Genomic DNA, 25,036 nt, shown 5'->3' with positions numbered 1-25,036 from the left:
TTTCCTGTAAGTGAGAATCAAACTGCCAATAAAATCAGTGGCATGACTGGAATGGGCCACAGAGGGGGAATATATCATTAAAAAACAAAGGTAACCTTACACAGACTTAATTTGTTAAACTCAATTATTGTAGGAAATCTTCTACTAAGTGGTTGAATTCTTCTGCAAAGCGTAAATGTAGATTGTGCTTTCCTTCTGGCATCAGAAACAACCTAAAAAAGATACAACTCATGTAAACACTAAATGTATACTTGCATATACAACCCATAAACCTATTCTATCAGCTGGGTTACCAAGTGCAAAATGTGAGTTTAATAAAGCTCTCCAGATTTACTTGAGTATACAGTCAGAATCTCGCTACTCAATTTTAAAAAATAGCTGAGTTACTCCTAGAGTTGAAATCACAGCAGTCTACCACTCACGTGTGCCTATAAATCTAAATGCCATCTCCGGGGAAAATAAATTTTTGGCTTTGGATCAGGATAAAGTGTATTGCATGAGTTCTAAGTGTAAAGCTCTGTGAAACTTTCCCTTAAGTCAGTTACTTGCCAGAAGCCAGCTACTGGGCTTCCACTACTGGTGCAGAGGGTTAACATTCCAGAATTAGTATGAGAAGCTACACCATCTCACTGATGCCTTCTACTAGGCAGCACTGGAATGAAGTTTGCAGCACTCCTCTTCAGAGAAAAGAGCAGAGTGGTGGTCCTGAATTGAAGTGGCCCCTCTTTCAGAGGAGAGAGCAGCAATGTTGGAGTGAGTGCTGCAGACCTATGGTGAAAGCAGTCTGCTACTACAGCCTGGTCTGTACTTCTGTGCTGATACGTACTGAGCATATCTTATGTCAACTTATTTACGTCTACGCAGCGTGGCATCTTCACCATGCTACGCTGACAAGCAGCATCAACAGGAGATGTTCCCCCATCGGGAAGGTGGACTAATTCAGTTGACAGGAGAGCACGCTCTCATTGACTGAGCAGGTCTACACCGACCCCACTCAATTGATACCAGTGCAGCAATGGGTGCTACTGTGGCAGTGTAGACATGCCCTCAGTGTGTTAATTAAGTAACTAACAGCTTGGACTGGGTATTTTGATTTTTCATGAAGGAGCACAACACCAAATGACTTTAATACTGAATGCTTGCTGAGGTTCTGTTCTCTCTAGTTTTTTCTTCAAGTCCTGCTGTAACTTGAACTACTAATACTTAAGCCAGGCCAGAACCATTGTGTTTAAAGCTGTAGGCTTTTACATGCATGATTGTTAATGTCATGTTTCCAGGGGCACACTGAGAAGTGAAGGTGACTCAACTAAAGGGGGAAGTCCATGTGCATAACTCAATGTGCACTAAAAGCCCCTGAGGCTGATTTCATTCAGAAATAAAATGGCCTTCATTTGCTGTAACTTAGAACTAAGTCACAGGAAAGTGACTAAAGGAATCCACAGGCGTTTAACATATTTTCCCTTTTAGGTGAGTCACCTTCACTTTTCTCAGCATAGCCCTATAAATATGGCCTTATTAGTGTTTAAGTGACCAAATTACCATCAACCATGAGCGCCATATCTGGAAGAACCTCCTCTAATAGACTAGACATTTCAAAACTAATCTTGTGTATCATGCTACAATGTTCACCTATTTAGAGGAGCTGGGAGGCCATGCTGTCTTAAAATACTAAACTACTTTAAGCAAGCACTTTCAGAAGACCTAGAATTCAAGAGCATCATGTCAGTAATTTCAGGGCTATGGTACAAAAATGACTGCATATAAAACTAGCTCAGGTTTTCAGAGACTTCAGTCGTAGTAGGACTTAACAAGGAGGTTTTAGAGGTGGCATCTCCAACGAATTTCTATTACCACAAATGAGATACTCCTTCAATCTCCTAACTTCAGTAGGAACACGGAGCAGTGATGATAAAAGTAAAATGTAGGAGGATGGGGAGAAGAGTATTGTGAGAACTTTCTCAGTACCTCTTATTTCTACTGTGCTTGCTCTGAAGTACAACCACACATCCATGTCTTCAAAGACAAAGCACTGTATGTAAATATATAGTACTGCAGGAAAAGTGCACTGCCTTGCCTTCATTACTCATGCTAAAATACTAGCTGTACAGTTACTGCACATAGCACTCTCCATCACAACAGCAAGACATTTTTGCTACACTCAGTGAAGGCTTACTATGTTGTACCACTGAAGAAAAGCCTGAATACAACAGCAGAAAATCACAATTAAGGGTGACAGTCTGTCCTGAAGGTACTCCATTGTAACAAACCAGTAGTTCTCACCCTTTTCCAGGCTGGAGCATACCTCCTCTCCATTTAACAATAGGGGGGTGGCAGGGTGCTTGCAACACACGTTCATGGAGCACAGGTTGTGAATGCATGTGCTAAGGCCCTGACCTGCACATTTTGTAGAACATATCACCCATTAGTCTGAGTTCCTCTTCTAAAAATTCATAGATGGGTAACAGCCCAAGTGCAATGGCGCAATTAGATGCCGTATGAAAGCTTTACTCCAGAGTTACATGGTATGGCAGCAGCTTTACATTTCATAAGTACTAGTTTTCCAAGATGTTGCCATTATACATTTTTCTTCAGAGGTGAGGGGTCTATGAGAAGAGTGGGTATGTGAGGTTCTATGGCCTGCATTGTGCAGGAGCTCAGACTAGATCATGATAATGACAATGGTCCTTTGTGGTCTTAAAGTCAATGAGTCTGACTGCAGCCTCCTCAGTGTGTGTTCAAAAGAGAAGCCATTAGATTGTCTATTCGGCCTTTAAATATTGACTTTGTCTTGAAGCAGGAGCAAGAGCAGAGTAGCCTGCACTGAACTATAGTGAGATCAGGTATTCTAAACACAGGCCCCCCAAGAGTAAGTAGGTAAATACTAGTAAAACTGACTTTGATTACAAAGGCATCTTACATTTGGTTCACTCGCTGCAGAGTTTATATGTATGAGTAGAGAAGCAGTATGCTCATCTTAATTTTGACAGCGATTAAATCAGCAAACTAAACAGAATTTACCCTGTTCTGCCTTCATTAAAATAGCTTGTTTTCCTAATCCTACTCTGCATTGCTAGACTGCACTGTCCATTGGAAGTAGTAATAAAATGGAGCTCTAACAGAGTAACTAGGAAGAGAATGAAAAGCTGTATTCCACATGCTTGAGGAGATGCATTTCCACGGCTTCTGCATGAGGTGAGCACTGCTTCAAGATTTTCCTTGGGTAAAAGGGTTAGGAGTAATATCTTTGGACATATTTGTAGTCTGTACAGTTTATTATGCCAAAAACACTGGTGCACTTGAGCAAAATATTTGACTGTCACTTCATGTTTACTGTGAGACCAGAGCCCACGAGTAAAATCTCAGTAAATGTGTAGATAGAACAGCTATGACATTAGCATTCAGTGCTACTTGATGTAACTAGGCTTCCTGCTCCAGCCCTAGTATCTCAGTGCTTCATTAACTGCTGTTAGCGCTGATGAAGAGGATAGCGATTAGATATGATATGGCACAAGGAGCGCAGTAGAAGTAATTAAGATGGGTGGAGTGATCTTAATTAGTCTATTTCACTTCTCGATTAATAGGTTCCCAGGGACCATGGTGTACAGCACAGGCCACAGACCTTCCCCACAATTCCTAGAGCATCTCTCTTAAAAAAAACAAAAAAAAACATCCAGTACTGATTTAAAAATTGCTAGCGATGGAGAACCCACCACAACCCGTGGTACATTGTTCCAATGGCTAAGTACCCTCACTATTAAAAATTTATACCTCTATTTCCAGTCTAAATTTGTCTAGGTTCAACTTCCATCCTCTGGATCATGTTATACCTTTCTCTGCTGGATTGAACATCCCATTATTAGATATTGTTCCCCATATATGTAGTTAGACTGGAATGAAGTCACCCCTTATCCTTCTCTTTGAGCTCCTTGAATCTATTTATCTTAAACAATCTCACTATGTGGCATGTTTTCTAATCCTTTAATCATTCTCATGGCTCTTCTCTGAACCCTCTCCAATTGATCAATGTGCTTTTGGAATTGTGGGCACTAGAACTGGATACAGTATTCCAGCAGCAGTCGCACCAGTGCCAAATACAGAAATAAAATAATCTCTTTCCTCTTCAAGATTCTCCTATTTATGCATCCAAGGATGCATTTGCCCTTTTGGATGTAATGTTACATTATGAGCTCATTATCAGCTGATTATCCACCCCCATTCCCAACTCTTTTTCAAAGTGACTGCTTCCCAGGATAGAGACTCCATATCGTAAGTATGGTCTGCATTCTTTATTCCTAGATATCCACCATTCCATTTAGCCACATTAAAATAGGTATTGTTTGCTTTCACCCAGACTGCTCTATATTAGTGACCTGTCCTCTTCATTATCTACTCTCCAAATCTGTGTGTCATCTGCCAACTTTGGCAGGAGTAATTTTGTTCTCTTCCAGGTCATTGATTAAAAATGTTAATAGCATAGGGCCAAGAACTGCTTCCTGTGGGATATGCTGGAAAAGCACCTGATCGATGATCATTCCCCACTTACAAAGACATTTTGAGACCTATGTTAACCAGCTTTTAATCCTTTTAGCTCCTTACTCATTTTTAAAACAGTACTATAACGTAAAAAGGGCAGTCTGCACCGCTCTCAATGTGTCATGCTGGGAATGCTTGGAACAACTCTATCAGTGGCTGAGAAATTCTGTCTAAAGATGTTTCATAATGCATGAATTCACTTCTTTTCTTCCTAAACCATGTTTCAAAACTGTGTAGCTGAAGGTATGACTCACCGTGACCCTTTGATGTGCTTGTGAAGATATTCTGCATGAAACTGTGGTACCAGAGGGTCTTTCCCACCATGTATTATAAATGTTGGACACTTTATGTGAGGCAGTAAATGTTGACAAATGTTACCTGAAAAACATAAGTTTAAGGTTATGTGCTTTATTTTAAAATATGAAAGATTAAAACTGAAAAACTTGTTAGAAACTGGGAACTTCTATTGTAGCTCTTACCATTAGCACCCATTGCCAGGTACAATGGAGTCACTCTACCACAGAGGGATAAGTGCCAAACCTATGCTGCCTGGAATCAGTACAAAAACCTCCTTTCCCAAAGATGAAAAACGTAATATACATCTACTTCTGTGTGACAAGCTGTTGACTAATGAACCATCCATACATAGCAAAACAAGTGCATGAAATATTTGTGGCACCCACTTTTCTAAGCATTCTAACTGCACATAACTGCATAAATCTCGTCTATAATTATCTCTTCAGTCTCTGAGGTCTATGCTATCTCACGTTTATGCTACTGTTGGTTATTCTGGTTACCAAACTGCAGATCACCTGACTTAATTTTTTTAAATTTATAGTATAAATAACAATTAAGTATATAATATACAGTAATATGTGCTCATAATGGCCAACACTGAAGCTCCATTTCTCTTTGTAGTAGGTGTCCACCTAAACAGAATTAGCCAACCCATTCAAACAAAGGTTTTTTCTTGTACTTCCATTTCATGTAAACATGAAAATAATGTGCAGTCTGCTTCCCTTTTCTACTCCCTGTTATACTACAACACAGCAATACAGTTTATGCACCCTTTGGCCAGCTTTTCATTCTTGGCTTTCTCTGCTGCTTTCATAAGTGAGTTTGTGGGTAAATCAAGAAGGGGAAAAACTTTCAGCTGATATTCTAGATGTTCTCAAGCAATCTTTATTTTCAATTTGCAAGGCTTTCCTCTCAAATATTGGTGGCCTTAGTGCCCAGTTCAAATGCATATATTCATGCTGTCCTAGTTCTCAGGTCACTCATTGCTAGTTTTAAATAATGCTGTCTCTCCCCCCTGCCTTATTTTTTCAATTATTGCCAAGTAATTATTTTCACTTGGAGCTTTTCAATGTTAATTAAGCTTCTGAACAGAAAGTATAGAAAGGTGAAGTCACTTGCCCAGGTCACAGTCAGGAAATAGACCCAACTGTTCTGTTTTAATCACCAAATTCTACTTCCTCCCTTAGTACAGTTGGTACACTTTGCAGGAACATTCTTCAGTTTTGCAGCTTTAAGCCACTATACAGAGTCTCATTAAATGTCAGCATCTTCAGTGATTTTGTAATTTATTTTTAGAGCTACTTGCGCCACTCTCTCTTCTGCCTATTCATGGCAAATAGTCTTCAGAAATTTTAAGAAAGAGGCTGTGTTTTGAGCACAAGTTTTTGCTATTTTTCTATTTGTCATGTTCATGAATTACTTTCATTCATTCAAAATGGAGTTCATTTATTGCTTTTATTTGCCTTTTGTTTTCATCCATTGGTACCTTATCCATGATGCATAACTGGCTCTCCATACAAAAGTAGCTAGCTGGCTTTTTAGATGACTCTAGATCGGATCCTGCAAGGGGCTGACAGCTGCGTGCTGCCAATTTTTGCTGACTCTACACCTTCCAGTACTGGGCCCATTTAAAGCACACGGGCAAGTCAGTTAGTTGTTAAATATTTCCAGGTGGTCTCCCTTCACAGGGACACTTAATTTCACAGGTGCTGAAAATTGTGGCCACTAAAGGATGTGACTACTGCTTGAAGATGGCTGTCAGCCAAGGTTTTACTGCATATATGCCCCAGATTTATGCTTCTCCCTACCTAAGAGGTTGCTACTTTAAAAAAAAAATGATAAAAGGACTGGAATACAATGTGTTAAGATGTCTCCTATCGGGGAAAAATTATGGTACTAGCTGACTGACATCTATCTTACAAGTCTGTCTCTGGATCTGAAGAAGAAAAATGTAAGGAAACACTTTCTTTACAGTCATTTGACGCCTACTGTCTATTCAGAACGGTAGTCAGATATTTAGTATTTCAGTTATAAGGACTAAAGAAAAATGCACATAAGGGAATCTTGGGCTCTTTGCCTTGTGTGCACTGTATGTATGGTGTATATATTGTTTGCTTTTAGCAATTTAAAAGCAATTTGGTTATGAATTAAAACAGAAAAATTGCTGTTTAGCATTTAGGTTCCATCTTGTTTGCAACGTTCTCTAGAGAGAGTTTAGGCCCAAAGATTAAGAGTCGAGCTTAAAAATACCATAGTTGTTACTGAATTGTAACTGACTTATTTTATCAGATTTAGATGTTTAATCTTTGGCTATGTTATTTTAAAAATGCTTTGTTAAAGGTGAACTATGAATTTTTGTAAACCAAACTTCCCTCCCCTGCTTTCAATGCCTGCTGCCTTTTTGAACAGTACTTCAGCTGCTGCCTGTAGACACCATAACATGAATGCTTTGGGAGCTATCTCGTGTCTCTCGAGTGAAAATATTCTGCACTGAAATTGGGGAGGGAAATGAGCCTGAGAAGAAACACTCCAATGACATTTGCTTTAAAATAATATTTTTAGTAACCCAGGCTTGTGGCAAAGCAAAGGCAGAGAAAATTGTCAGCTAATGCTCTCCAAAAGCTCCTGTTTATCACTCAGGTTCTGTGAAGTGTCTGCCGTATTAATAAGGGTGAATCAGCTGGCTCATAACGCTGTGCAGTGTGGGCATATAACTCTTCCTTTTCCGGTTGCTAAGAGCAATGTTGAGAGAGTTTTATCCAAATCTTTTTGCTCCTGCAATTGCAGGAATCTTACCATTTGGCTTGTCAGCAAACTGAGATATTCCATCCACCCATGCCTCACATGTTTTCGCAAAATATTCATGTCCGTACATTTCTTCCATTGGTTTCCTGACCTTTTCACTCCATTTTGAAACATCTCTGATAGCTATGTAAAATGGCATTGAATAATTGAATTAGGCTCTTTTCAAGAAACAAATGACATCCAGATAAAAACTTCTGCTAAAGGGTTTTTTAAACAAACTAGTTTCAATGTCTGTATCAGAGTCCTTTCTGAGTTCAAATTGCAACTGTCTTGCTCCGGTGTTTGCAAGGGATGGACAAATCAAAGAAACTGCTCGTACATGCTCTCTGCCTGCAGAACTTCAGTGGGAGATGAGGGGTGGGGGGGAAAGCTTGCAGTATGAGAGACCATAAAGTGTATAGTCTGGGGGAGGGAAGAATGATTATTTGGAGTCAAAGTTCAAATCATATCTATTTTTATAGAAATATAGAAAAAAGTCTAGATAAATGCCGAGCTATAGGACAGCTTTCTGCTTTGGCTGGAAGCTGGCACCTTATTTACCAGTGTTCAACAGCAGGAACTCTTTACTCTGGCATTCCAGCAGGCTGACATCATGGTATGTTTGCCACATTCTTAGAGGAAAACCAGGACTGCCTACTGAGTGGAGTCCTGCTGACTCACTGCATGTTAGATAACGCTGTACAAATAATCTGGAATGCTACTTTATTATCTGTTTACCAGGTTCAGAAACTTTGTAGATCTCTCCAACTGTCAATAATGCCCATAAAGCAAATGTCCACAAGAGTGGCAACTACCTTGCAGTCTTGCACTAGAGAAGCACAAGATGACCTCCGGAGGTCCCTTCCAACCCTAATATTCTATGATTAGCAAAGATTAATGCTGTCACAACAGAAAAGCAGACAGGGCTGAAAGCTCCCGAATCACCAGACAGCAATGACAGTTATTAACAGAGAGCTCTTAAAATGGCTTCTGATAGGGTGGGAAGGACTACAGAGTTCAGTAGTTAGGCAAATAATAATATGAAATGCAAACTCTTTGACCAATCACAAGGCAGTACTGACTAAAAGCTGTTCAGTGACTTGTGGGAAATGAGATTGGTCGTCCCAGTCTAGTTGTTACTTCACAGATGTCTCCTTCACAAAATCTACCATTCCATTTGGTGCTCTGGTTGGCAGTTTTATTAGAGAAGCCAAAAGTTGAGAGCATGGAGACCAGATAACCCTCTTCCCCCTACAGGGAATTCCTTCAGTTCAAGATTAAGGCTCACTGGCAAGGCAGCATTGGGAAGCTTTCACAGCTGGTACCTGGCTGTGCCTGTCCTTAGCACAAAGTGGAGAGCTTCCGTCCTTCGAGAGATCAAGCCGGCATTCTCGCAAGCACTAAGTAAAAGCCTTTTTATTAAAATAAGGCTTTTTACACACACATTAAAGTGTAACACACACTATTAATTGAATACAACTTAAGGTTATGACAAAATAAACATTTTGTACTTAGAAAAATGAATAACAAAACAAAGTAGTGAAATCTTCAAGTTCATATGTTTTAAAAAGCTCTGAAAATGAATGTAAAACAAATGATTTAATTTTTAAAAGGCAAGGTTCTTGCACATGCATGATATACATGCAGACTACCCCAATTTACATATCCTGAAGATCTGCTCCATTAACTCTTCTGACTTTAAAAATAATAAAAGGGCATTTCTGAGCTCACTGGTGGCATCAGCTGTTTTGCAGAATGCCAAATGGTCATATCCTGCACCACTTAAATCCAGGGTAAAACTACCATTGAATTCAGTGGTGCAGGACTGAGCCCACAGATTTGATATCAGTAATACAGGAGCCCACATAAGAGGCAGTGAAATAGTATTTATACAGTTGCAATAGTGGCTAAATAATCAGGACTTTGTTTCATACTGGAAACACAAGGCTTCGAATTTGTGTACTAACGCTTTTATTTTGGTATTGTCCCTTCACTGGATGCTCTCTTACTACCACTATCACAAATGATGTCCCTTTTCAACAAAATGGCAGTGGCTTTATTAATAGTCATTATAAATAGGTATTTGACTTCAAATGAAATGTAGAACATACATGATCTGAAAAGTACTTATCTTTGCTTAAGCCAAGCAAAGTGCATGCAGCCTTTTCTATTTTTATTTTGACCCTCCTAACTCCCCTTTTTCCACACTGCTGTGTAGTCGGGAAAAAATCCTAGCTTTGTGAGTAGGAAGAGATTTTTTTCTATATGCCTGGAGAAATGTGCCCTTGATTCTAAGCTAGGAAACTAGTCTCTATCTGTCCATTAAACTTTGGTAACTAGAACAGCATCAAATTTGGATATAAAGCAAATTATGAAGAATTTTCAATAAACAGCAACATGCAACTTCTATCAGCAATAATTTTTCCAGACATTTCTCAGGTCACTGAAATCAGGTTTTTGTTCTGCATGCTAAGTTTCTTTCTTTAGGTTTTCAGCCTTAGTTTTGCTGGAAAAAGTGCAGTTAGCCAGAAATCCTGGCTCTCTTTACTTTGCAAAGCTTTTTTTTTTATTAATACAGCAAAGAATTTCAAGGGAATTAAAGTGGGAAAGGAAACCTGGATGATTTTCTCCTGCACACAAATGACCTTTATTTATGTGATTAGTTTCTGACTGATTGTGTATTCTGACCTCTGGAGAGGAAAAGCTTTTGCTCATTATATGCTAGAATATTAGATATTACAAACTTTAAAAAAGTATTGCTGTTATTCCTAAGGAAAGTTTCTCCTTATCCTGTCTTATTGCACCTATGGTGATCTTGGGGGCAGGAGGAAGAGAGGAGGTTGTCTCCCTAAGATTTTCAATCTAGTCTTTTATTTATCAAGATGGGAAATTTTGTGATCTGTTATTTCCTTTAACTTGTTACATATCTGTAGTTATTTTAAGGGATCAATACAGCGATAACAGAAGAGGCCTTAGTATGATACAAGAGATTATTTGCCATCAGACTTTTTCCCTTCACTTAATTGATACTTACCATTGTAAAGCTTTAGATCCTGCTGAGTAACAATGGAGTTTGCTCCCCAAACAACTAACTTGTGGATAAGAGTTGGATATTCTGCAGCTATGATGAGTGCTGTAATCCCGCCATCACTCCATCCCAGCAAAGAGAACTTCTTAAACTTCAGTGCCTTGATTGGTATTAGAAAATTATAGTAAAAATCACTGGCCTTCATTACTAAACCATTGTATCTACCTGCAGTCAAATGTTTCTTGAAAACTAATACATTCAACCAGAATCTCAAGTTTAGTTAAATTACAATTAACACACATAACTAAAATGCAAATACAGACTCTTTTGCTGAATGATGGAAGGCTTAAGAATATCTAGACTACAAGAAATTATATTTCCCCCCTTGATTGTTTGAGCTATTTAGCAAAGCAAAAGCTATTTTTATTGACACTAGATTTTACAATAAAACAGGCAGCAATTTAAAAACCCTAAAGTAAAAGTTGCTTACAATGATTACTGAATACATTTTCAGTGAGTGTGATGCTGTTAGAGCTTATTGGATTCCCTTCCTGTAGATCTGAAGAATCTGTATGGCAGTGGATCACTGCATCTTAGATGAGACTTAGCCCTGGTCTACACTAGGATTTTACATCAGTATAACTACATCTCTGCAGAGTGTGAAAAATCCACACCTGTGAAAGATGTAGCTATGCTGACCCTGCTGTAGGCAGCGCTAGGTTGAGGGAAGAATTCTTTCATCAGCTTAGCTATCGCCTCTTGGGAAGGTGAATTGCTGATGGGAGAACCCCTCCCGTTGGTATAGCTAGTGTCTACACCATAGCATTTTAAGTGTAGACAAGCCCTGAGGAGCAGTTACTAAAGTCTTAGAAAACATAAAGATTAATACAATCGGGAAAACAATAGCTGGCTTGCTGACACCTGTTGTATGTGTGCGAGCCACCTACATTGGCCAAACTCTTTAAAAGCATCCACTAATTTAGAGTGCTTCAAATTTTGGGTATCCAATTTGAAACAGTTAGGGACTGATTTTAAGAGGTGCTGAGCATCCAGAATACCAGCTACAGTTAATGTAAGTAGCTGAGGATGTAGATTACCACTGAAAATCAGGCTTCGTGGGTTGAAGATTTTAAAAGTAACCACTAAATTAGCTCCTGCAATTGTGTGCACCCAAAATCTGAGTACTTCAATATCTAAGCAGTTTGGTATGAATCCACCTTTCTGTCTGCTTAAAGGCACAGTTTTGGCATGTGCTAAAATGTGAAGCTGGACTGAAGCCACTTAGAAAACTTGATCTGCAATTTCAACTGTTCTTGGTTCTAATAATACACTTTAAATACTGCTTTATGATGAATTCCAATTAAAAATGTTTATGTTGAAATGACTGCCTTCCCCTAAGGGAGCAAGACTGTAGCCTACACGCCCTTAATTCATCCTGTGTACTAGCTGTCCTAGGATTTAGAGATTCAAGTTCAGATTCTCTCCTGTACCAGGATCCACTAACAGGAGGAAGAGGATGAGATCGTCGTGGGGACAATCGGATCCATTTACGGCTCCCTATTTCTGTGGGTTATCTTGTGCTGGCTCTGGTCCTGTAAGATAACTGCATTTCACTTGAAATTACCTCATACATCCAGGGCCACAGATGTAGTGTGGCCATGGTATAGTATGATATAATTGCAGATTATTTTTAAATCACTATATAACATAAGATTTCAATTTGAGTCACATGTAAATCCACACAAGTGATGTGTTCCTGAGTCTGCAGTCAGCCTGAAACAATAAGTCAGAGAAGTGTGAACTAATCCCATTCATTTCAATGGGATGGTAAAACTGAAGTATCAGAAGGTTTTAAATATCAATATTAACTCTCTCATTGCTAAAAAGTTTAACAGAAGCAATGCTAATGGCTTATCGGTCACTGTTGGGTGTAGTGGTAGACATCAGAGCAGGGTGCAGTGAAGCAGACTTAACATGTTTTTTTCCCATATTAAATTCTGCTAATAGTGTCATAAAGAGGTTTTTATTTAAAAAAATGGCTCTGATTTCAGATGGTTGATGGTGATATAAAGTACTGGTACCTGTCTCAAGCTGTTGTTTTGTTCTTTAGAATTTCAGCTTTCATTTTACCAAGAAAAGCTTATAGCAGTGAGTTGGGAAGAAAATTTCAAAAATATGAACCAAGTCTACACAGATACCAGAGATACAGATAACAGACACAGATACCAGAGATTTAGTCTACACTACAAACTTTTGCCGGCCTAGATATATCAGCTAGGAATGTGGACACATGTCCCATCCCCTAGCCAACAAAACTATGCCTGCAAAACCTGTCATGTGGACACAACTACGCTGACAGAAGAGTGCTTCTTTTGGCATAGTTAATGTCATTTGGGCAGATGGTGGAGCTATGTCAGTTTATACTGCATCACCACGAAGGTGCTATGCCAGCATAGCTATATGGTGAAGGATTTGTAGTGTAGTCAAGATCAGAGTCTGTAAAAAGCCTGGAACAATAATTCTGAGGGCTTGTCCACACAGGAAAGTTATACTGGTATAAGCTAAGATGAGAATTTAAACTGATATACCTGTAGAACTCCCCAAATGGACACTTATTGTGGAAATCCTCCTCTTCATTACTAGGGCTGATTCTTTAGGATCTGTGCTATCATACAGTATTTGTGAGAATGCATAAATAAATTAATCCATGCTTCATGAACAGGCTTGGCATAATTTGATTTTTTTTTTTAAATAATTTCAATGGATAATATCAATGTATCTTTTAAGCATTCTTTTATTTTTATCAATTTAAATTTTCAGTTGTGGGAAATTATAAGGGATCAGACAATTATTTAATGACGAGATGTTGAAATTCAAAAAATTAAAGCTTTATAGCCATTAAAACACAAATTGTCAACATCATATGTCAAAATATACAAATTAAACAGACTTAAATCAAACTCTAAAGTTCTCAAGAAGTATTTTTTTTCTTTGCCTACCTGTAAATTTCTACTGATGGAAATATTTGTGTAAGGTGAAATCAATTTTTATTGACATTTTACTGATAAAAATCTAATCCTTCCAAGCCTATTCATAAGTGAGATTTCAATAATCCTTTGTTATATGTGTTTAATATATATATAAACATACAAATATTCAGAAGGTACACCACACACAGTTTTCTGTCAAAAAATCTAGTCAGTTATACTCTTAACTCTAGCACTGATTAAATGTGGATGGGATACTGCTTTCTACCAGATTGACTACAAGGTATCTGATTACATACTCCTTTGAGGACAGCATCTTTTTTCTGTCATGCATTTATTAAGTGTTTGAAGAGAAGCAGATTAAAAAAAGGGAGTTCCAAGCTTTCACATCTGGAAGCCTGTCACCTGCTCATGGCAGGATTTTTGTTCTGGTTGGCCAGAGTGGTATTGGCTTTGTATGTTAGTCTGTGTATACAGTACATCAAGGGGCAGATTTTATGGGTAGGGGAAAAACACTTCTCCTATGTTTGCTGTGAGACTTATTTTGGTTCAACTAATTTCCTTATGCAGCGTACTTTAGGAAGGCTGCATTTTCAATTTCCCATGGTTCTACAAAGTTGCTGCTGTTAAAAGAAATACAACTGGCTTCACTGTCCAAACCCTGTCTGATATTTTTGGAACATATTGCATTGTCAGGATTCTTAACATGGCCAAAGAAACTGTATGGTTTAACATAAGGAATTCCACTCACAAGTTGCCAATATGGTAGTTGACATTTTATTGTCAGGGTTTCCTTTTAAAACAAAATTGACATGGTTCCACGGTAAAGTCTACTCCTGAAATAGTTAGAATGAGAAGCCAGAGGGTTCCTAAAACCACACCAAATATAATTATAATTATATAATATAATATAAAAATAATTATAATATGCGGTGTGGTTTTAGGAAACTTCTGGCTCCTCAGTCTAACTATTTCAGGCATAGACCTCACAATGGAAACGTGTCAGTTTAGTTTGCAGGATCAGATGTTTTCTGGAAAGGGTTGCTCAAGGCAAAATGCCAAACCCCTTAGCTAAGACATAAGAACCTATCACCACTAAAGAGCTCTTCAGGAACAATCATTAAATGTAGATATTGCTTTTCATATAAAGTTTACCTGGACTTCATGCAACTATAAAGTCACAAACATCCTGGAGCAAAATATTTTGGAATAAGAATGTGCTGCTTGCTTACGTAATTAATTCCCATGGTTAAATCTTCTATCTGATAAAAGGCAGATGGGAGAAAAAACAAGCTTCCTAGGAACAATGTATCTCCACCCACTCTAAGCACTTCTGCATATTTTAATGTCAGCAATTACTACTGTAAAATATGTAACCCTTCACTTCACCCCTCCCCACCAACATTAAGGAAAATAATACTTTAATCTCAGACCAGATTTACCTGCATCAGATCTACAGCATCTCTTGCATCTCTTTCAAAGAAATCTGGAGGAAAATCTCGAGCTGGTGGGATGGAATGTCCATATCCCCGAGGATCCCAGGCTACTACTGTGAACAGTTGCTTGTTCATAGATTTGAGCTGGGGTCCAAAATCACTTTGACCGCTCCCTAAAAATGTTATGTCCTGATAAATTAATCACCACAACACAACGACCCAATATATGCTATAAATGGAGGTGGGGGAAACCCCTCCCTTAAAAAAAAATGTGAAAGTTGAAACAAATCCACAAGAGCAAAATACCTTTCTCAGCCTTAGTGTAACTAGGCCCTGGTCTACACTGACCTGGCGATTTGGCGGCAGTCGACGGGAGTTACGCAAGCTATGCAGAGTAGCTTGTGTAACTCCCATCGGCTGCTGTGCTTTCCCGCTGCACAGTGTCTTCATTGCGCCGATGAGAACCGCGTTCCTGTCGACGCAGCGCTACACCACTTGAGGGGGTGGTTTACCACCGTTGACTTCTGGATCGATTGAGCGGGTCTTCACTGACCACTCAATTGATCCAGATAGGTCGATCTGACGGCAGCGACTTTGCCACCATGAGTATAGACATACCCTATGAATTGCAACTACCGGAGGATCAATTTTGGATTAAAAATCTTTAGTAGTATTCTAATATATTTAAAAGAAACTACTACTAAAAAGCATGCAATCTCACCTAATAAGTAGGACTTTCTAATGAAGAATCATAAATTCACTTGGTTGGGACACCTACTGGTGAAGAGATTTAGCTTGATGGTAAATGGTATGGACCATGACCACTGCTTAATCATGACAGTATAACAAAAGATGAACATACACTCTTATTCAAAAAAGCCAACATCTTCTCCGCTATTTTTCCCCTTTATAAGAAAGCTCTTGTTTAAACATGATGTAAATGTTGCCATCGTTGTGTTCATTATTATAGCTGGAACGGGAAGGCACCTACATTCTTTTTAGAGATGATCATTCATTCAGTCCTTTGTATACTAAAGTATAAAATAGAATGGATCTGACTCTCCATTGCTTTGCATCCTGTGTAGTCTTTTGAACCTGTGCAAACTGGACATACTACATTACTAAATCAGAATGGTAGCATTTTATACCCACTTGGTGCTGGTGTGAGTGACTACAGAACATGCAAGGCAATGGAGAGTCAGGCCCAGAATGTTTGCATTTAGAAGATCTCTGGTGTTCTAAATAAGAATAACATTGTGAAACTGGTAACTGTTTAAAATAACTTTGATTTTTCATAACTATTACATGTACCAAATTCTAGTTTTTAAAAATGCATAAGAAAGTAAAACATCGCTGAAAAAGATCTTACAAAAGAAGTACAAAATAGCTTTAGAAAAATCAGGAAAAAAGTACTGATCTCAAGTCCTAATATGGCAAAAGTTCCAGACCTAACATCCCAGGAAGCAGCAGAACTGCATGATCCCCTTGTCCTGTCTGTCGATAATGCAGATGCACTCCATTCACTTTGATTTTAGCAGATGTTATTGAAGTACTAGAAGAAAATAAAATTATTCAACAAGCTAATATCTCATTACCGGGCGGTCATTCAATGGAATAGGCAGTCATTACTAATGCTAGACACTGACAGCACAGCCATATTTAAAGGGTTCTATTTGCGTGCGTGCGTGCGTGTGTGCGTGCGTGTGTGAGAGAGAGAGAGAGAGAGAGAGAATCAAACACAGACTACTACTGGAAAATAGAGGCAGACTATATGGGAAGTCAGGTATGTGACATTTTTACTTTACAATACTGTGTGGCTCTGCAAAGTGTCTTTTATTTGTATCTTCTGGAATAAAACAAAACTTTGCATACCCGCATAATATTGTAAAAAGGAAACTCTTACTGAACACACCCCCTCCAAAAAAACCCTCAGAAGTAACATTGTATACCCTCTGCAGCATAGCAGGTGGCAGGACATTGCTTGGAGCCAGTACTCTGTGGAAAGTGGAACAGTGAGAGTTCCAAAAAAGAAAAGAGGTAAGTTCTAAGTGCTGAATGACTCTCTGAGCCTGGGTATTGTAGTATCAGTATGTTACTAAAGTTATTGGAATTTTGTTAAAATCCTTGGTATATCACTGTTCAGCACTTGGTTCTATACAGTACCCAGATGAAGTGACAGATACAGTATGAATAAAAGCAGAAAAATGGTTCTGTTTAGTTTGTGAGATGGACTGTGCATCCATATAGGGAAGCAAATGGGGAATAAGGCACTCCCCTTGTTTCTCTCAGCAGGATACCTGAGTCCAGGCATGCAGGTTAAAAGTGCACTCCATCCCTGTTTACTACCCCTGCTTTGCCCCTTGACTAGATGGGTCAGGAGGGCTAGGGAACAGGCAGAGAACCTGGGCTTTGCACTCCTCAGGAACTGGCCAATAGAGTTAAGCCAGCATCCTAGGTGTAGAAATACATTCTCTCTCAGGTGCAAGGAGGTAGCACTCTCATTTGTACAGTTCCAGTGTAGGTTTTGTGGCTGGCATTTTAACTGCTGCATCATCATGTTCAAATATGGTGGCTTTGGTATGCTTACACTTGATACCAGTGGCAGTGCAATAATAGGAGAGTTTAAGAAAAATCAGTGTAACCACAGCTTTAAGTGTCTGCAGAAGTGTATTAAAAATAAACAAGCACATGTTAAAAGGAAATGTCACTGTGTTATTGAACTGTTTTCCAAATGGCAGCTGCTGTTGCACTGAACCTCATCCTCTGCTACTACATAACAACAGAATGTGGTTTACGGCTACTTATGATTCACAAGTTGTGTAATGAAAAAACCTACAATTGGGAATGGGGGGAATCTCACCATACAATTCAATTCAATGTAATCTGAGCAGAGGGTATTGTTCAGTTAGAAAATATATTACTATGTCAAATGTTTCAACAGGAAGAAGTAGGAAAGTAAACCTTCAAGCTTACAAAAATCCATCACACGGATAGGAAAATTAACAGTATAGAAAAAGCCGAAAGCATGAAGATATTTGTATTTGCATAGTTTGGAATTCTGATACCATCATTGGTTAATTCTTAGAGAGATCAACATTACATTGACTGTTAGGTCTTTGCTAACCCATTACATGTTTGTGGGAATGTAAATTAATTTGATTTTTAATATATATTACTTCAAATATTAGTTGGTTTTAGACCCTAAATGTTTCCAAATTGTACATGGTGCAGTAGAATTTGGTTTATCCAGAAAAGTGATTATTTTTTTCCTCTTGAGTTTCTTTCAACTGACTGTTGACGTCTGTCTGTTTCAAGTGGCTAGAGCAGGGAGAGCATCATTTTGAGTCATGACTGCCTTTTCTGCTCAGAATAGCAAAAATCTTGAGGAAATTAAGTACAAAATCATTTCCACTGAAGTGGCAAGATAACTTAATTACTTTTACTTTTGTGTAAACTTTTATTCCTGCCACATGAGAACTCAAATAGCCAAGTGTGGGAGTTTTCTTCTGTTCTACTCTTTATAGGTTCTTATGCAGCTCTCATCACTGTAGCACCTCTGAGCACTGTACAGTAGTGCATTAAGTGGCATGAGTAACATTGGTCACATTTTTTTTCCAATCTTGTCCTCTCCTCAGGGGAATAGTGTGTGTATGGTAGTGGATTTTCTCTTTCTTTAGTGTGCTCACTACAGACAGCAAGACCAAAGAAGTGTACCTTGCACTTGGAATGGAAGGTAATGAGGTTTGTGATGGTGGTTTGTGTTAGTTCCTGTGGGAGTTCTTGCCACAGTACTGGACCAGTCCCTGAGAAAGGTCTGCACAGATGAGCTTTTGCCCTTCCAGGTTATATCTTCACTACAAAAAGAGGTGTGTTTTTACATTGAGAGAGCTAACTTCGGTTTGCTATGTCGATGTAAAATCCTAGTGGAGACAAGGCATTGGTAGTCTTTTATCTCAACTAGCTATATCAAGGTATAAATCTACCTGTGCTGTGTCTCCACTAGAATTTTACATCTAGGAAGATACTTCATTAGCTATTTCCATGTAAAATTACACCTATTATTTCGCAGTGAAGACAGCCATACTCTCTACTCTACCCTACTACTCTCAACCTGGGCCAGTCAAGGGAGTACTTGCTATTGGAAAAAGTGCTTTTTAAAGGAAACCATTCAAGCATGTGCTTAAGTCTATTCCTATTCAGGAAAGCTCTTAAGAACATGCTTAACTTTAAGCATGTGCATAAGTCCCACTAACTTCAAGGATTTAAATATTTGCTTAAGTACTTTCCTGACTAGTGTGAGTGTCAGCCCTGAACTTCTGAGCCTTCTTTACACCCCTGTGTGATTCCCTACTCCAGGACAAAGGAATAGTTACCCCAAAACTACATAAACAGCTTCCTCAGTGACATGTACGATGATACAGACACGCTCTTCCCTCTTTCTTGCTTTTTCTCTGAGATTCCTAGTGCTCCATAGCCCATAAGATTTACATAGTTTTACTTCTATTAGGTAAAGTTGGAATTGTACATTATCGTATGATAGCAATAAATCTGAATTACACAAAGGAATATTTGGATTCAAGGACAGGATACCAATAATCCCACAGAAAGTTTGCGCTTTAATCTGGCATTAATAGTTGTGTACTGGAGGGTGGAAAGAGGGCACGGGATGTTTGCAAAGAGATGGGGTGAGAGACTGCAATATTTATTCATTTTCCCATTTAAGCAAAAATGTTTTTTTAAGTCATAATCGTGGAGGGAGATAACACCATTGGGCGGGCAAACAAACTTCTATTAATGCATTTGCATTTTGTTATTTAAAAAGGATACTTAGTATATTTATAATATAACACTGTTGTAAAGTTTGAACAGGCCCTGGGGGTATCCTTCATCAAAAAATCTGCTCTGCAGAAGTATTTCATGAGCCTCAGGGATGGAGTCTACAATGTTTCTAACAGTGTCCATAAAAGGATGAACTCCACCAAAAGTAAGTACATCACCTCAACTATTCCTTTAACTAGTTAAATGTTAACAAAGGGCAATTTTAACATAGTCACTGTGTAAATGACTGAGAAACCACTTTAGAGATAGTGATACATCAGACATGAGGTATTAACCCAAGTAAGGATAACTGATTGAAGTGAGAGATTATTGTAATTCCATATTCGATCCACTGTGAAATGATGTCAAAGGATAACATTAAAATGAACTGCGAGAATAGTTACGGCAACTGAAATTTTAAATACTGCCAAAAAACCAAGTCTTTTTAAGTTAAGTCATGTCTTGCTCAAGAGGATAAAAGACCATTTTCACTATAGTTCTAAGTCTAAATTTAATACCATCCTTTTAACTACACTGAATATGAAACATCAGTGAAACTAATGTTTTTCTATCACTTTGTTTTCATAACAAAATGTTGTACTTTGATGTAGTTAGTGATCTTTCACTACTACACTATTCTATGGTTTCACTGTACGTTTCTTATTGTCTTGCATAGCTCTGTATTACACACTTAAATTATGCAAAAAACAGACACAGGACTTTGCATTTTGTCTTCCAATTGATTTATATCCTAATAGTTGCAGTTCTCTTCAGACTAACTTATCTCACTTTAAAAAACAAAGAACACATATGGACTTCTCATCATTTGGATACTTAATGGTTAACCTTTATTCATTTTACTACTTTACCTGCCTTAAATATGTTGGGTGAAATCTTTGCCCCATTGAAATCAATGCGAGTTTTATTTGCTTGTTTGTAGGAATGTTACTTTAAAACAGTAAGGTTGAGAGAAACTTCCTTTCTATGCCACTCACCAAAACAACTTAATGATTCAGTGAGATTGTTCTGTTACTTATTAAGCTTCCACATTATGCTTAGCTCTGTGCTAGACAGCAGACATAGTCCCTGTCACATAGTTTACATTCAAGACTGAATTACTTTTACTTTAAATCTTTTTTCATACAGCAACCCAAAATGAACAAACAATGTGCAGACTCCTATTCCTAATTCATGGTAGTGAGAATTAAATTACAGCCCTTTGTTCACAAGAAGGCAGCCCAGAGTTTATGTAACACAATAGTTAGTAATAGCACTTACCAAACTAAGGCCCAGATCCTGCAATTAAATCTATATGGTCCATCTACACAGATCTTTTGAAGATTGGGGTGCAAATCCAGAACTGATTATCAGGACTATGACTCACTCTGGAAGAGTCATTATGCCTTTTATAACTTAATGAATTTTGACTACCTATTATGGGGATATGTTTTAAAAAATTAATTTGAATACTAAAACTGATCACCTAAGCTTTTTGCTACCACCTGTAAATATCTATACCTATAAACGAAGTTTCATAACCAAATATGAGGAGTGTGGCATGTCCTTAGTTCACTTTTTGAACACATATTAATAGAAAGAGCAGCTATATTAAAAAGATATTAGTAAAACACAGCACTTGTCTTTTGGTTTAAGAATTCCATTCCATGCAGGTTATTTGAGTCTACCCTTCACCATTGCAAATGAGTGCCTCAACTCAAATTTAACTAATCCTTTTAGGAACATTTAATATCCTATTGCTTTAAACCACTTTAACAATTACAAAAAACAAAACAAAACTGCCTAACTTTATTGACAAAACATAATCACTATCCTTCTGTTGCCTTTTTTTTAAGTTGGCATTGAAGTGGTGTTTTTACAGACCTTTGGAAAAAAACTATACTACTTTCCTTTCTCATGTTACACTTACACATTGCATAGCCTTTCCCTCTGATGAGTTATTAACTTCATGTAAAGTGACATTTTGCTGAGTTTGTGATGCTGCCTCAGACTTGCTCTTGACCCAAGTAAAAAGGCACTCTTGGAATTTCATAGCCTGTTTATATTAACCTCTCTTTATATCTGGATGAAGACCAACTGAGGGGCAGCACCACAAACTCAGTCAATTATCACATCACCATGAAGTTACTATGTAACCAGTGGGAGAAAAGACTGTAGAATCATTAAATCAAAATGCCAATCTCAAAAAATTAACCACTCTTGTTTTTTCACTCTCTACTTAGAAAAGGTAACATTGAGGCTGTTACTGGTTTGTCAAAAAACATTAGGCATAGTATAAAAATAAGTGTAAAAAAGTGTAAAAATAAGAGCAATATTATTGCCTTTGCCAAACAACAAGCCCATGCACGTCTTTTATGACTTCTAAGATAATTGTAATTTTGTTTGTCCCATCTATGCATCTAAGAGATTCTCTACTCCTTGTATCTTCCTCCCTGATTTTGACAAGTACAAAGGTCTTCTGTTTTGGAAGAGCTGACTGTATACACAGGATCAGATAGATCAGTGCCCCCTAAAGCCATGATAGCTTGACAATTGAGATTATTTGCCTCTACGGTGGTGGTGGTGGTGGTGGTGGTATTGAGGAGGTGAGATAGGGGAAAGGAAGGTTAAATCGAACAAAGGTGTCACTAGGAGGGTTCTAACACATTGGACAGAGAAAATGATCAGCAATGTGTGGTCCACAAAGTATATTTTATGATTATACTATAGAGTAAGTCTGTACAACATAATTTCCAGAAAAATAAAAATTCAGTCCACGCTGGTCAGTGCTAGAATCATGCTAATACAGATTTGATCCCCTTGACCCCATCCACCCTCACTTGTGGAGACAGAGAAGCCATCTTTTAGTATGATTATGTTGGTCAGCATTCCCAGGGCATTGGAACTAGACGTGTACAGTGTCTGAAACCTGTTTTTAAAAAGCTACGCCTCACTTCACAGCACCCAATGCAACCATGCATGTATGCAGAAACTATGTTTTAAAAACGTTTAAAAACAATTCCTGCCTGCATTGTAGAGGGGGCCAAGGGCTACAGGCTCATAGCCCTGAAGCTCTAGGAATTACAGTCACTACATAGTGCTCAGCAGCTTGTGCTGGTGCATCTACTTATAGCACAGTAGTTCTCTGCCCCGAAAGCCTGGCTCAGCCTTGAAGCCTCCATAGGCTGAAACCACATTTTTGTTGTGTCCACAAATCATGCTGCAGCCTTGCGCTGTGCAGAAATGGGGTGCAATTTGTGACCAACAAAGGAACTACACTTGTTTCAGCCACCCTACAAACCCAGGCTAGGCTTTGGCTGAGGGCATGAAGAATGGATTTGCAGGGGCAGCTTTGCAAAGCAACTGCCCACTTTCCCTTCTCCTTTCTCTCCCACACCGCTGATTCCCCCAGCGACCCTGGCTTCCAGACAAAGGGCAGAGAGGGTGCAGCCTGGCACCCCATGCAAGGGGGAACAGAGATTCAGCCCAGGGCTGAGAAAGGGGGAAGGAGGGGAAGAAGGGAGACACGAGACAGCTCCTTACACCAGAAGAAGGAAGCTAAGGAAATAAGGCACCCCCCCCCCCCCCCCCCCCCCCCCCCCCCCCCCAATCCCTACACATGCTATTGCTAAAGCCCAACCCCCCCAAAGTACCCTACAGCTCCCCATGCTCCCCCCAAAGCCCCCAGGCTTTCACCAAAGCACTGCACCCCCCGTGCACCCAAGGCCACCCCGCAGCAGCCTGGGGCTGAGATGCCCTGGGCCTTTGGGGGGGGCGGCTCCGCGCTGGCACCGCCGCGGCGGCCCGCTCGGGCAGGGCCGGGGCTGACTTTACCCGTAGGAGGCCGCAGGTCCCCGGAGGCCGAGCGGCGGCAGCTGGGAGAGGAGAAGCCGCAGCAGCTTCCCGCCAGCGCCCGGCCGAGCCATGTCCCCGGCCAGCCGCCGGGCTGCGGTGCTGCAAGGCCCCGGAAAGGCCCCACCCCAGTCCCCGGCTCCCGTCCCGCCTAACCCCACAGGCGTCAGCCCGTGTCCCCCGCCCAGCGGCGCCCCGCTCCTGGGCCGGTGGCTGAGCGAGGGGCCCGGCCCGTGCGCGGGAGCAGCGAGGACACGGGGCTGCTGGCCGTGGGGCGAGGATGGGCCGGCCCCTAGGGGTCGCACTAGAGCAGGAACTGGCCCCAGGGGAGCAGCGCTGGCCAGGCCACCCCCTGCCCCGTCTGGCCGCCCTTCCATCGGAGCCGGGGCCCCCAGAGCTGAGTGGGTGGCGTGGCGACCTGGCGGGGCCACCAGGCCAGCCCTGAGTGGCCAGCCCGTGCTCATCCTCGCTCCTGGCCTTGCCCACGCGCCACTGCCCAGCGTGCGGCCCCCGGGTGCTGCTGCCCCGCACCTAACCGCTCACCCTAGGGTGGTGGCTTTGGGGCCCATTGCATGGCGCTGTTGGATGATCTGTGCCAGCACACAGCCACGCCAGGGTGGCCTGCCCCAAGGAGAATGTGGCCTGGGCAGCACATTGCACCTGTTTACTTTGAGGAGTGATTTTTAATCCAGTTTAATTATACTGAGCCATCTGTGAGTGTGGAAACTTAGGATACGTCTACACTGACAACACTATTGCAGCGCAGCTGCTGTGCTTCAGTGTAGACACTACCTATGCCAATGGGATGGGCTCTCCCATCAGCACAGCTAATCCATCTCCCTGGGAGGTGGTAGCTAGGTCTTCCATCCACCTAGCAATGGCTATACCAGGGGTTAGGTTGACATAGCTAAATCTCGGGTTTGGATGTTTCACACACCTGAGAGCCATAGCTATGCTGATGTAAGTTCTCACTGTAGAGCAGCCCTTAGGCTATATCTAGATGACAGAGCCCATGCCTGTATAACTACGGCAGCATAGTCTCCTAGTGTAAACACTGCGGGTATGTCTACACTACGATTGCCACAGTGGCACAGTGCCACTGCTGTAGCTGCACCATTGTAGTGTAGCACTTACTAGAGAGGGAAGGGGGTTCTTCTGTTCCTGCAGCAAATCCACATCTCTGAGAGGCAGTAACTAGTTGATGGAAGAATTCTTCCATCAGCCTAGCACTGTCCAGACTAGATTTAGGTCAGCTTACATATGTCTCAGGGGTGTGAATGTAGCTAGCTTGACCTAACTTTCCG

General features: G+C 40.1%; 1 protein-coding gene across 1 annotated transcript; it reads right to left on the bottom strand.

The window, feature by feature from the left end:
* Positions 1–29: 29 nt before the first annotated feature.
* BPHL (biphenyl hydrolase like) lies at positions 30–23,894 on the bottom strand. The gene is made up of 7 exons (XM_067562607.1): positions 23,715–23,894; positions 16,514–16,617; positions 15,072–15,238; positions 10,649–10,802; positions 7,627–7,758; positions 4,788–4,911; positions 30–212 (listed from the first exon to the last, which is right to left on the bottom strand). Exons 1-7 carry the CDS (start codon positions 23,804–23,806, stop codon positions 125–127), a joined length of 861 nt encoding a protein of 286 aa, XP_067418708.1. The 5' UTR covers positions 23,807–23,894; the 3' UTR covers positions 30–124.
* Positions 23,895–25,036: the final 1,142 nt, after the last annotated feature.

Source organism: Emydura macquarii, unplaced genomic scaffold (genome assembly GCF_026122565.2).
Source record: "Emydura macquarii macquarii isolate MOO-44397 ecotype Brisbane River unplaced genomic scaffold, CSIRO-AGI_Emac_v2 contig_2452, whole genome shotgun sequence".
Lineage (NCBI taxonomy): Eukaryota > Metazoa > Chordata > Testudines > Chelidae > Emydura > Emydura macquarii.
The sequence above is the reverse complement of the archived record's forward strand: the minus strand, read 5'-3'. Positions and strand labels throughout refer to the sequence as shown.

Excerpts from the sequence above, each read along its gene's own strand:
- BPHL (XM_067562607.1), bottom strand. The coding sequence starts at position 23,806 with ATGGCTCGGCCGGGCGCTGGCGGGAAGCTGCTGCGGCTTCTCCTCTCC. Across the intron at positions 10,803-15,071 it reads ATGCTGTAGATCTGATGCAG|GCACTGAAGTTTAAGAAGTT; the intron begins GTAAATCTGGTC and ends ATACCAATCAAG. Across the intron at positions 7,759-10,648 it reads GGATCTAAAGCTTTACAATG|CTATCAGAGATGTTTCAAAA; the intron begins GTAAGTATCAAT and ends CATTTTACATAG.